Source organism: Scophthalmus maximus, chromosome 12 (genome assembly GCF_022379125.1).
Source record: "Scophthalmus maximus strain ysfricsl-2021 chromosome 12, ASM2237912v1, whole genome shotgun sequence".
In the NCBI taxonomy this organism is placed as follows: domain Eukaryota; kingdom Metazoa; phylum Chordata; class Actinopteri; order Pleuronectiformes; family Scophthalmidae; genus Scophthalmus; species Scophthalmus maximus.
The window spans coordinates 6,755,750-6,767,500 of NC_061526.1; the positions used below are offsets into that span (position 1 = coordinate 6,755,750).

The 11,751-nt window shown below is 44.9% G+C and overlaps 3 protein-coding genes across 3 annotated transcripts in view; 2 read left to right on the plus strand and 1 right to left on the minus strand.

The window, feature by feature from the left end:
* The window catches only part of nit1 (nitrilase 1), a 28,266-nt gene extending 21,544 nt beyond the window's left edge, over positions 1–6,722 (minus strand). The window contains exons 1-3 of the mRNA XM_035608045.2: positions 6,588–6,722; positions 5,309–5,414; positions 4,350–4,514 (exon numbers count right to left, since the gene is read on the minus strand). The gene's annotated coding sequence lies outside the window, so the exon portion shown is untranslated. The remainder of the gene's footprint in view (positions 1–4,349; positions 4,515–5,308; positions 5,415–6,587) is intronic.
* Positions 1,228–5,635, plus strand: six7 (SIX homeobox 7). The gene is made up of 3 exons (XM_035608347.2): positions 1,228–1,716; positions 3,950–4,113; positions 4,260–5,635. Exons 1-3 carry the CDS (start codon positions 1,309–1,311, stop codon positions 4,468–4,470), a joined length of 783 nt encoding a protein of 260 aa, XP_035464240.1. The 5' UTR covers positions 1,228–1,308; the 3' UTR covers positions 4,471–5,635.
* An 864-nt stretch (positions 6,723–7,586) lies between the features above and the next one.
* The window catches only part of zgc:101810 (uncharacterized protein LOC493612 homolog), a 5,381-nt gene continuing 1,216 nt past the window's right edge, over positions 7,587–11,751 (plus strand). Inside the window, exons 1-8 of the mRNA XM_035607610.2 lie at positions 7,587–7,818; positions 8,805–8,915; positions 9,454–9,612; positions 9,789–9,918; positions 10,067–10,203; positions 10,310–10,459; positions 10,969–11,114; positions 11,215–11,347. Of these exons, the coding sequence (XP_035463503.1) occupies positions 7,771–7,818; positions 8,805–8,915; positions 9,454–9,612; positions 9,789–9,918; positions 10,067–10,203; positions 10,310–10,459; positions 10,969–11,114; positions 11,215–11,347 (1,014 nt within the window). The 5' untranslated portion in view covers positions 7,587–7,770. The remainder of the gene's footprint in view (positions 7,819–8,804; positions 8,916–9,453; positions 9,613–9,788; positions 9,919–10,066; positions 10,204–10,309; positions 10,460–10,968; positions 11,115–11,214; positions 11,348–11,751) is intronic.

The window sequence follows — 11,751 nt, forward strand, 5'->3', positions numbered from 1 at the left end:
CCTCGGTGTCTGGCGGCGTTCATATCTGCACTCTAGACAGATTATGGGATTTTAAACCCCTTCACCTTATTTTAAACCAGATCATCCGTCACCTGACTGCAACCTTCATGCAAAAGCCTCATATTCATGTGGACTAATCTGCGTATGACCACCGACGGGCCTTCAGTGTTGTCTTGTCAATGTATAATATCTATAATTTATACGGCCTAATAAGTCAAACGATGCTTAGAGCGCGACGTGTTCCTTTTCTTTTTCCTATATTGGCTATTTGTGTGCAAAAAGAAGTGTTTGCGTTACAGCCAACAGATGCTCGCAGGCTTCTTTATCCCTGATTAATAAGAAAATTGTCCTAAGGCTGATTAATGAGCTACTTGGATCATAGGGATTGAGCAGTGGGGACAGCAGCAGATCATTAACTCCCATGAACCTGGAGTTGCTCTGCCTCACACATGCCTCGGCCTGGCTGGAGGTCGCCGTGGGGGGGGGGGGGGGGCCTGGAGGTGCTACCGTGTCCGTTTTAATTACATGGGTATTAGCTGGTTCGGAGATCGCCGCAGCTTTGTGCCCCGACGTGTCCTCTCGGGCCAAATGTCGAGGCACATTGGGCCCACCAAATCTTAACGTTTACAACTCGAGGCCATCCTCCAGAAACCTTCATTTCTTTGCCGTTTCTCCTACAGTTCCTTCGGTGTGTCTTGCTGCCCAGAGACCTGTTTGTCACAGCGAATGAACCTCTCCCTCCACGTTTGCTCATCTCCTCCCTCCCCGAGGGGCCGGGCTCCCATCTTCCACCAGATCAGAGCTATTAAATGACCTATCCCTCGCTTGTTTGCTCACTGCAGTCATCCTGGCAGTCAATGTATCCTCGGGGCTAAGCCAAACAAGCTGATCAGCCAGTCACCTCTGTACACACAACCCCCCACTAAGAGGCTAATGGCCCGGGATGTATAATCCTTCTCAAAACAACTACAGAGATGCTAATTGTATCCAGCTATAAATACAGGGTTGACTCCTGGTCCCCCCCTTCTTCATCCGTCCCTGCGCTCTTGGGCAGCAGCAGCTTCCTCCTGAAACATTCGCCCAAATACAAGTTAAGACTCGGGTTACATAAGACTGGCAGCAGAGAGATGCTGCAAGTGTCATAAACTTGTTGTAATCTCTCCACAAGCCCCCCCACCCCCACCCGCCCCCCCCCAAAAAGGCAGCGGGCGCACGGAGTTTCTTTTTTCTTCCTTTTACGCACGGTTGGATACACCAGTTCATGCGCCCTGCGCGCGTTTCCAAACTTCTTCCATTTGACGAGGCGACATGTTCCCGCTGCCGATGTTCACGCCGGACCAGGTGGCGCGCGTGTGCGAGAACCTGGAGGAGACCGGGGACATCGAGCGGCTCGGCCGCTTCCTGTGGTCGCTGCCGGCCGCGGTGCCCGGCTCCGCCGCCGAGGCGCTGAACCGCCACGAGTCGGTGATGCGCGCGCGCGCGCTGGTCGCCTTCCACGGCGGCAACTTCGAGGCGCTGTACCAGATCCTGCAGAGCCACCGGTTCACGCGCGAGTCGCACGCCAAGCTGCAGGACCTGTGGCTGGACGCGCACTACCGCGAGGCGGAGAGGCTGCGCGGCCGGCCGCTGGGCCCCGTGGAGAAGTACCGCATCCGCAAGAAGTTCCCGCTGCCCCGCACCATCTGGGACGGCGAGCAGAAGACGCACTGCTTCAAGGTACGAGACCGGAGAGGGGCCGCACGGCGACCGTCCGCCAGAGAGCGGCTTGACGTGGCCCAAACTCTCTGGTGGGCACGTGACCGCAGCTTTATGTTCATAGAAATGTCGAAGATAATCGAAGTAAAAAAACAAAAACTTTAACGTTTCTTGTAAGTGAAGAATCACAATTGTGGCCATTGCGTGTGCTGCTTATAGCGTAATAAGGCAAAAATAATTAGTCTCATCTCATCTCATAATGAATTGCAGGTAATGAATTATGTATAAAATAAAATCAAAGATTGCAATTACCGTTATAACTGCAGTATTTCTGTCTGAGATCATAACCCATGCAGTTTTTTTTCACCTGTTGACATTCCTTTGAAATGGGCCATAAAACCCATGAACCACCGTGTATTATCTGCCAAAAAGAAAAGAAATCTGTTTCTGGAGGACGATCACTTTTTGGCACCACACCGGGACCCCGCGTCCTTGACCCCCCCCAAAAAAACACTGAATATCAGAGCTGGCGTTGATCTGGGCATTACGGTCATTTAAGATGATTTGGAAAATGACATTTTAACATTGACGACTTCACCATCACTTACTTGTCTAGTGTAAAGATGCTTTTTAAACCCGACTGCAACTAACGATTATTTTCGCTATCGATTAATCTGTCGATTGTTTTCTCGATTAATCGATTAGTTGTTTGGTCCATAAAATGGTGAAAAATGTTAATTTGTGTTTCCCAAAACGTCAAGATGATGTTTTGTTTTTTGTCCACACACCAAAGATATTTTGTTCACTGTCACAGAGGAGCAAAGGAACCAGAAAATAATCACATTTAAGAAGAAGAAATCAGAGAATTTTGATCGATTATCAAAATAGTTGGCGGTTAATTTACTAATCGATTGCCCGTTGCAGGCAGCTCTGCTGCGCATCACGCCGCGCTGGTCTCTGAGCTGTTAAGGTGATAACGGTTAAGATCCTTCCATACCTTCTGTCGTGGAGCCCACTGAACGGTGCGAGGTCAGAGATCTCACACAAGACCGGGCCGGATTATTGTACAATGTCAGACAATGTCAACTGCAGTTTTTTATTTAATCAGTTCACTCTGCAATTAATCACGTTGATTTTCTAGTTGGGTTTTTTTGACAGTTATCAAATATGAGTATAGAGGGCCTTGTCGCACAACTGTTATCTATATATATTTATGTGTAACATTTTCGATTATTTCCGTTATCGATTCATCTGTAGATCATTTTCTCAATGAATCGATCAGTTGTTTCCCAAACCCCCGAGATGATATGTTGTTTTTGTCCACACACCAAAGATATTTAGTTTTACTGTCATAGAGGAGCAAAGAAAATATTCAATTAGATACCCTTTTAAGAAGCTTATATCATAACATTTTCACACTTAAACCGATTAATCGATTATCGATTCATTTAGTAGTTGATAACTAATCGATTAACTGCTGCAGCTCTACTGTTCTCTGACAGGATTCCTTATGGTTCTGTCTCATCTTTGATCAGCGGCTGCTCCTATTCAAATACAAACATGAATTTAGCGATATATGCAATGAGTGCAGAGCTGCAGGAGTGTGAACAAGCTATTATTCGCTCTCCAGCATACATTACCCCCATGTTTAAGATGCAGCCATATAGCGAGAAACCACTTGTGTTGTCCTTTCTTTTTTTTTTTACAAAACTATTCTTCCTGTCAGTAACCAATAACCTGCAATGTCCTGATGTACTGACTGTATTTCATCTCTTTAAAGTTATTTAAAGTTGTTAAAACTCATAAGGGAGAAATGAGCAACAAGTAGGGAGGGAGCTCCAGCACTTCAGTGAGTGTGTATGTGATCTCCCTCTTGTGGCGGGGCGAAGTATTGCTCATAACTGTACTGAACTTTTTAATCTCCGAATCAAAAACCTCAGAGGCCTATTAAGCCCCTTAACATGATCCAATTTAGTGGGTGTAATTTTTTATGTACGTTCACAATGTGATTATCTGTTCAGAAATCCAATCTAACGAGATTACATTGAGCATCATATGCGAGTGATGAGATTATTTGCAGTTTAATGGGAACATATCAAAGCAACACTAACCACACCGCCTTTAAAAGGCATATGGTGTCTTTTAAAAGTGCGTCACGCTCACTGACAGGAGAAAAAAAAAGGTTTTGACGTACACAAGACACTTAAAATAAGCGTGCGAGCCTAAATGTGCCATATTACTCTGTCTCATCCAGGAAAGAACTCGCAGTTTGCTGAGAGAGTGGTACCTCCAGGACCCATACCCCAACCCGTCCAGGAAAAGGCATTTGGCCCAGGCCACTGGGCTCACGCCCACGCAGGTCGGCAACTGGTTCAAGAACCGTCGCCAAAGGGACCGGGCCGCATCCGCAAAGAACAGGTATGTCTTAAAAACTAAAAAAAACGTTGAAATGTGTGTCACCTTGTCTCAAGAAATATGGCTAATATCTCTCGGAGGAGCAGCTCCGCCACACCCCACTACGATCCTGGACCTCACTCATATCCCTCATCTCTCCCTCCACCCAGAATGCAGCAGGATCCTTCCCACCTGCCCTCGGAAAGCTCTCCGGATGGGTCCCTCCAAGAGCGCCGCCATCACCCCCACTTGCTACCTACCTCCCCTCGCCACCTCGGCAGCCCGGAGGCCAGCGACTGCAGCACGGAGACCGAGCGCAGGGGAACGGGAGCCTCCACGCCAGAGATCTCGGTCAGCAGCGACAGCGAGTTTGAGTCTTGAGACGGCAGTGGGACTCGTCTTCTTCGTGGACGGACTCTTCTTCCCTGCGCGGGGGGGGGGGGACATCGGGTTCAGACAAATGTGAAAGAGACACCTGAACTGTGTGGGCACACTGGAGCTGATCGCAGATGAGTGAGGGAGGACGAGCGTGAAGAGCCCCATCTGCTGTAGCTCCGATGGAACGATACATGAAAAACTTTATGCACTTAAAAAAAAAGCACCATGGCACATGACCTACACTGTTATATGAATTAGTTTGCTGCTGACCATTAACTCAGGACTGTACATAAAGGTAAACGTTGGCAACACTGTCTAGTACTACAAGTATTCTTTTAATTCTCAAGCAAAGTATTTTTTTTAGAAATAAAGCCAATGGTCTTTAGATAAATGTGAATAAAGTTTTGATACAGTGAATATTGTTTGGATAGATCACGTTCTAATAGTTTTTTACATAAGCTACATTAAAACATCTTTGTGGAAACTACTTGGGACACAGTGGACGTTGAAATGCCTTGAGTAGGCTACTATTGTATGTGAGTATGTTTACAAGCGCATTGATGATTTGATCAGATTACAGCAAAACACAGACTGTGGATATAGCAATAACATTTATACTGAAATAATTTCCAGCACACACATTTTGGTTATGTGTCATAATGTGCATGTACACATACTTGAATGACTCAATTCTATATATGTCATTGCCTTAAAAAAGGAAAAAAGGGCATCACTCTTTTACAATGCAACAATACACCATAACGTAAGAATAGACAGTCTAAACTTTATGTCAATTAATAAAACACGTGTGCTGCTCAAAACACAAAAAATTTTTTGTTACCAGCTGCTGTTGTAGCCACTTCCCTTCAGGTCACCGTTTGAAATAGGAAGTAGGAGTTTTCTTGTCAATGCTCCTCAGCTGCTCCGATGACGGTTTCCCGCAGGAACTGAAACAGAAACTATGACACATTAAAAAAAAGGGGTCTTAACTCAGTGTGCCTATTACATTTGAGAACTGCTCGTGTATGATTGTGTCCTCGACGCAGTCAAAAGGCCTGCTGTTTGCCGTCTCTCTTGCGACCACTGCTTCCCCCCGTCACGCATGACTGCGCGTCAATGGAAAGATGTATTTTGTAAATGTTTTATGTAAATAAATGAACCTATTTTTATCCAGACTTACGCCTGCTCAGTATTTTGTTTGTGAGTGCACGTCCTGTTTGTGCAATTGTGCAATACACGCTTTTTATTGGTCTTTCAGATCTTGTCTTGACATCTACAGTTTCCCCCCTTAACTGCCATTTTTTCTTGATGCCATTATTCAGACGGTGGACATTTCATGCTGGAAGCCGTTTTGATAGTCTCCTCATATCCTTCCACTGCCTTGTGGTCATCAGTTAGCCTCCCTTCAGGATCCGAGGTCACTTGCGGCTGAGTGAGCGTCTCACCTGCTGCGCAAGTCTGTTAAAGACTTCAAATTAACTTCCGCGCATGCCACAGTTACAGTTTATTTGTTTTATTTGGTTGGATTGTTTTTTTACGGTCTACTTATTCACGTCAAAAATCAACAAAATACATAATTTGCCCAGCAAGGCCCAAACTTCTGCATACAACTGTACAATCATCACAATACAAACTTTGTTTTTTAACTTACATTATTAATTTTCTACATAAACTTTTCTTTTGTTTTACAGAATAAGATATTCTAAGTTAATTACAACATCTTAATATAAAGTATAAAGTTGCAGGGGGCTGTTTTATTTCCAGATCAACCACTTGCTGAAGACCAAATAAATTATTAATAATAATTGTATTCTCACAGCAGATAATTCCAACTTGCAGGACCAGCAAACGTGGAACTAACAACATTGTTCATAGTAACAGCAATTATGGTAATGCAGAAAAATGTATTATGTTGCTGGTAGCAACAGTGTTGACGTGTCAAAATGTCTGAAGTGAGAAAAAAACTGCCTCTTCAACTTCGGTTTCACGCCACAGTTGCCCCCTGCTGACGAGCAAGACTAACTGCATTAGCATTAGCATCTCCTTTTAGCTCTGTAGTTTCCAAATAAATAAATAAATACTTCGCTCTTTACCTGTTAGATCCTTCGCACAACACTTACCAATGTTTTCCAAACGTGCACGTTCACAAATGATTCTTCCACCGAGCTGTGACGGGACAAACACTTTGCTGATTTGAGGAGATTTTCACTTTGTTTACTAGCTGCAGGTGTCTTCTGAAACAAACGAAGATGGCGGCCGGAAGTGACGCGTCTATTTATTCCCCCAATGAGCGCAAATGATAGAAAAAGGGGGCGGAAACAGCCACGGTCGCTCTTTTGTGACGCACTTTTTACGATGCGCAAAACTTGAATTAGACTAAAATAGATGCTCAACAGAATTAACAATAAACATAACGGTTTATTAACATCGAAAAGATGTTAGAGGTCTAACAAAGATGCAGGAGATTACATTTCAGATTGATTTGAACCATTTTATTTTATAAATGTAGAATAAAAATAAAAAGACGTCACAAAAATTTGTATACCTAATTGCAAAAATACTAAAATGTTGGTGACAAATGTTCTTGCATGGATAATTTTTTGGTTTATTTCGCATCTTAAATTTTTTAAAGTTATATATCAAAACAAGGAAAAAAATGATTACAATATTAATGTAAAGCATGAATCAATACATTTTTTTTGTAATTTTATCACATCCAAATATGAAAAATAGTACAAAAGTTGTTGTTTTTTAAACCAAAATTAGAAATGTTTACAATGATTATCTCATACATAGACTGTATGTAGTATGGCTGGGTATTGGAGCTTTTTGATTGGTTTCCAGAAAGGCACAAAATCTGATAATTCTGATAAATTATTAAATATGACCGCACAGATAAAGCAGTGAACATAAGTGGAGGAACGTTTCTCCACAGAAGGGACATTAAAATAATAAATATTTATTTATTATTTCAGTTATGAACAGTTGAAGAAAATGTCAACCTTAAAAAAAGGAAGGACAATCACAAGACATGATCGACCTGTTTCTCACTGAAAACATTTTCAGTGTAGTTCCCTCTCTCTCTCTCTTGGCCACAGATAATGGGCGTCCTCACCTTCAATAATCCCGCCCCTCGCTTGACGGAGGAGCAAGAAAGCCTCCTGCTTACCTGTCAGTTATTGTCACTGCTAAATCATATGTGCGCAAATCTTGAATTTGTTATATTTTGAGTTGGACCCCCTGTCCTGACAGGAGGGAGGTACTGTATCTTGAGCTTTTTTTTATGATAGCATTCGTGTGACGATGGACAGCCAAGGAAGGAAAGTGGTGGTCTGTGACAATGGGACAGGGGTAAGTGAGATAATCCAAATATCACTATTCTATCACATAACAGCCCCAACATCATCAGTTATGCATTGTCTCTATTGTATTGTAGTGTATATTTTATTTAATTATAATGATTCTTTTTTTGTCTGTATCCTTCTATCGTTGTAAACTACATCATTTCTGACAATTTTCGACGCAAACCTGCAACAACCGTGTCAAACTTCAGCGTTTTATTTTTAAAACCAACTGTTTGAACAAAGCTGGGTTTAGTTGCAAACGTGTGAAAAAGTCCAGGGTGTGAATCTGTTTGCATAGCTTGATTCCACATGTGTCTGGACTTGCCTTGTATGTGCACACACACACACACACACAAACACACACAGCCATAAATGGTTGTGAAGCTTTGAGCTGAGCGGTGATTGGACAACAAAAAAAAAGCAGGAAGAGAGATTTGAGGTACCACAACCTCAAGAGGGGCTTTTTTAAAAATACTGTACTGTAGCATTTAGAATGTCGATGTTATCAGAAAGGGTGCTCGTACCTGCACTCGGCCTAATCTTTTTTGGCCTCTGCCATGGAATGTGCTGAATCCCTCCAGGCTAAGGAATGTGCTGATGGTCACTAAGACAAGTCCAGACAGTACAGTACGAGGTGCAGTCATGACAGGCGGAGAGGAAGTCTGCAGTGACGTGCATGAAATAATAAAAAAAAACACTGTGATAATGCATGCAAAGGGAAATTATTACACGTGCTTTTTAAGATGTAATGGAATTGCAATCGCGCTGATGGCCTGATAGATAAATAGGCAATCTGGTAAAAGCTTTACTGTACAATAACACAAACAGAAACCCTGTTTCCTGGATGCAGATTAAGCCTAGTGCCGGATTAAGACTGAATGCTGGAACCGCTTTGTGAATGGAAATAATCCGTACGAGAAAGACGTTGTAAAAAATGTCAGTGTCAGTCAAAACGATTTCCCATGTTTCCGTTTCTGGTCCCTCCGTCCCCAGTTCGTCAAGTGTGGCTTTTCCGGCTCCAACTTCCCCGAGCACATCTTCCCCGCCATGGTGGGGCGACCGATCCTGCGGTCGAGCACCAAAGTGGGCAACATTGAGATAAAGGTGAGGGGTTGCTGCTTTTAAAGAATTAACGGGCAGCCGGGCTCTTCGAGCGGTCCCCGGACCTGGCGGATGAAAGTCAGTCGGACTGGCATCCGGGCTGTGATCATGTGGGGGGTCAAAACAGAAAAAAGCATGAAAATATGACAAATTCTTCCTTACTGAAATGTGTCTGCAGCAAAACAGGTCACACACCAAAATCTGTCAATTTCATATTGTGTCTTTTGCTGATTTTATATCAGGAACATGTATTACTAATTAATTTAAAACGAAATTCTTGTATTAAGACCCAGTATCATATTGGCATCGTTGATGAAAGATCCAGCCCTCATCCTTTTCGTTATATTTGTTTCCTATGTATTTTTAATATTCACTAAATTTAGCAGCTACAGCATCACTCGGACATGCAAAAATAAGACAACAGAGAGAAAGGTAATACTTTCATCTAACATGTCTCCATGAGAAAAAAAACCCACGACGCTTCATTTAAAAAATAAGAATCCTTACCAAAAGCTCGACGTTCTTTTTTCATCTTGCCCAGGACCTGATGGTGGGGGATGAGGCCAGCGAGTGTCGCTCCATGCTGGAGGTGTCCTACCCCATGGAGAACGGCATGGTGCGCTGCTGGGAGGACATGCTCCACCTGTGGGACTACACCTTCGGCGCCGAGTGCCTGGACATTGAGCCGTCGGAGTGCAAGGTACAAAGGGGCTGGGCAGAGGTTAGGTGCAAAAGAAAAAAAGAAAAAAAATTAAAGAAATGAACAGAGCTCAGAAACATATCCTTTCTCACCTTCAACACCTGGAGGAATACTACTACACCCCCCCAAACAAAAACATTTTCAAAACAGCTGTACGTTTTTTCGACGTCTCGCAGATCCTGCTGACGGAGCCGCCCATGAACCCCACCAAGAACCGGGAGAAGATCGCCGAGGTCATGTTCGAGAAGTACCAGTTCCATGGCATCTATGTGGCAATTCAGGCCGTGCTCACTCTGTACGCTCAGGGTGAGGACAGCGGCCGCAGCTTCTGAACATTTTCTTTAACTTTCCAATTTCTTTTGGCGTTTCTACCGAGAAATCCAGACTTCTGGCTTCCCTTTCCCGCTCAGTCCGACCTTTGACCCCTTATGAGATGTTGCGCGTGGGTCCGCAGGTTTGCTGACGGGCGTGGTCGTCGACTCGGGGGACGGCGTCACCCACATCTGTCCCGTGTACGAGGGCTACTCCTTGCCCCACCTGACGCGGCGGCTGGACATCGCGGGCCGTGACATCACGCGCTACCTCATCAAGGTGAGGGGGCTCCGGACAGCGAGTCAGTGAACGCCTCACGATAAGACCACTTCCCATCCCTGGTGGTGTCTATTTTGTTTTCTTTAAATCGTCTCCCCGCCGTCAGCTCCTGCTTCTGCGCGGCTACGCCTTCAACCACACCGCCGACTTTGAGACGGTGCGCATGCTGAAGGAGAAGCTCTGCTACGTGGCGTACAACATCGAACAGGAGCAGCGGCTGGCCACCGAGACCACCTACCTGATGGAGACGTTCACGGTACGTGGGAGGCACAGAATCCCGGGAAACGGCAAGGAAACGTTTAGCATTAGCGTGAGAGACATTCTCTCGGCCCCATGTCTTTAATATTTGGATATGAATACCTTGCCTTTCCCCTATTGTGTCGTCTTGGGAACGCTTAGATCTGGACAGGTTTGGAAACTCCGTCCGGATATGGTACGATCACTCCGAGTTCACCACAGCCCTGGCCACAATGTTTAATAGGACATTGAAATGAACATACAATAGAAAGAATGGTGTCTGTATAGGATAGACTGTCCTCTAATACAAAAAAACCACGACCAGATTACGACGTACGTGGTCGTTTGAAAGGCCGTGCGTACTGTAGACCTCTCGTGGTAATTATGAACACGGCCGCTAGGGGTCAGCGGTGAGCACCTGGTAAGTGTTTAAATGGATTCGCTTATATTCTGTTGGGCAACCGCGGATTCTCTGCCGTTTCGCCCCGTCCCTCCCCCTAACCTGAGTCCCCCCCCCCCCCGGTGCAGCTCCCCGACGGCCGGCAGGTGAACGTGGGCGGCGAGAGGTTCGGGGCCCCCGAGGCCCTCTTCCAGCCGCACCTCGTCAACGTGGAGGGAGCGGGCGTGGCCGAGCTGCTGTTCAACACCATCCAGGCCGCAGACATGGACCTCAGGTTGGACTCCCACTGCTGCCGTCTCTAAATCAATCACTTTAACTATTTTTATTATTTTTTTTATTAAGACGGATTAATCACTTTGCCTTCGACCATGCAGGGCAGACTTCTATAAGCACATTGTTCTGTCCGGAGGGAGCACCATGTATCCGGGCCTCCCATCCCGACTGGAGAGGGAGATCAAGCAGCTCTACCTGGAGCGAGTGCTGGACGGGGACACGCAGAAACTATCCGTAAGGAAGCGTTGACAAACTCGCGCCGTGTCTGCTCAGGGTTTTGAATTATTGATCCTCTGGGGGTTTTTTTTTTAAAAACAGCAGCAGCAGGACGTTGAATACTGTAACGCATCATACAAGATGCATCAATGGCATTAACCATTAATCTGACAGGAAAGTAATCTGTGGCACAAGCCGCGATGTTCACATCCCACATGGTTGAGAAATCTTTCCTGCCTCAAGGGTCACTTGCTCTGGAGCTTTTGACCACAACACGGTCCTCATCAGCAGATGGACTATAGTCAATTGGTTTTGAAAAAAAGAATTGTCTTAAAACTAGAATATTCTCAACACCGCTCGGATTTAAAAGTAGGGACGACGCTCGGCCCGGAAGGAAAAACAGTCTTGGCTCAAGTCCCACT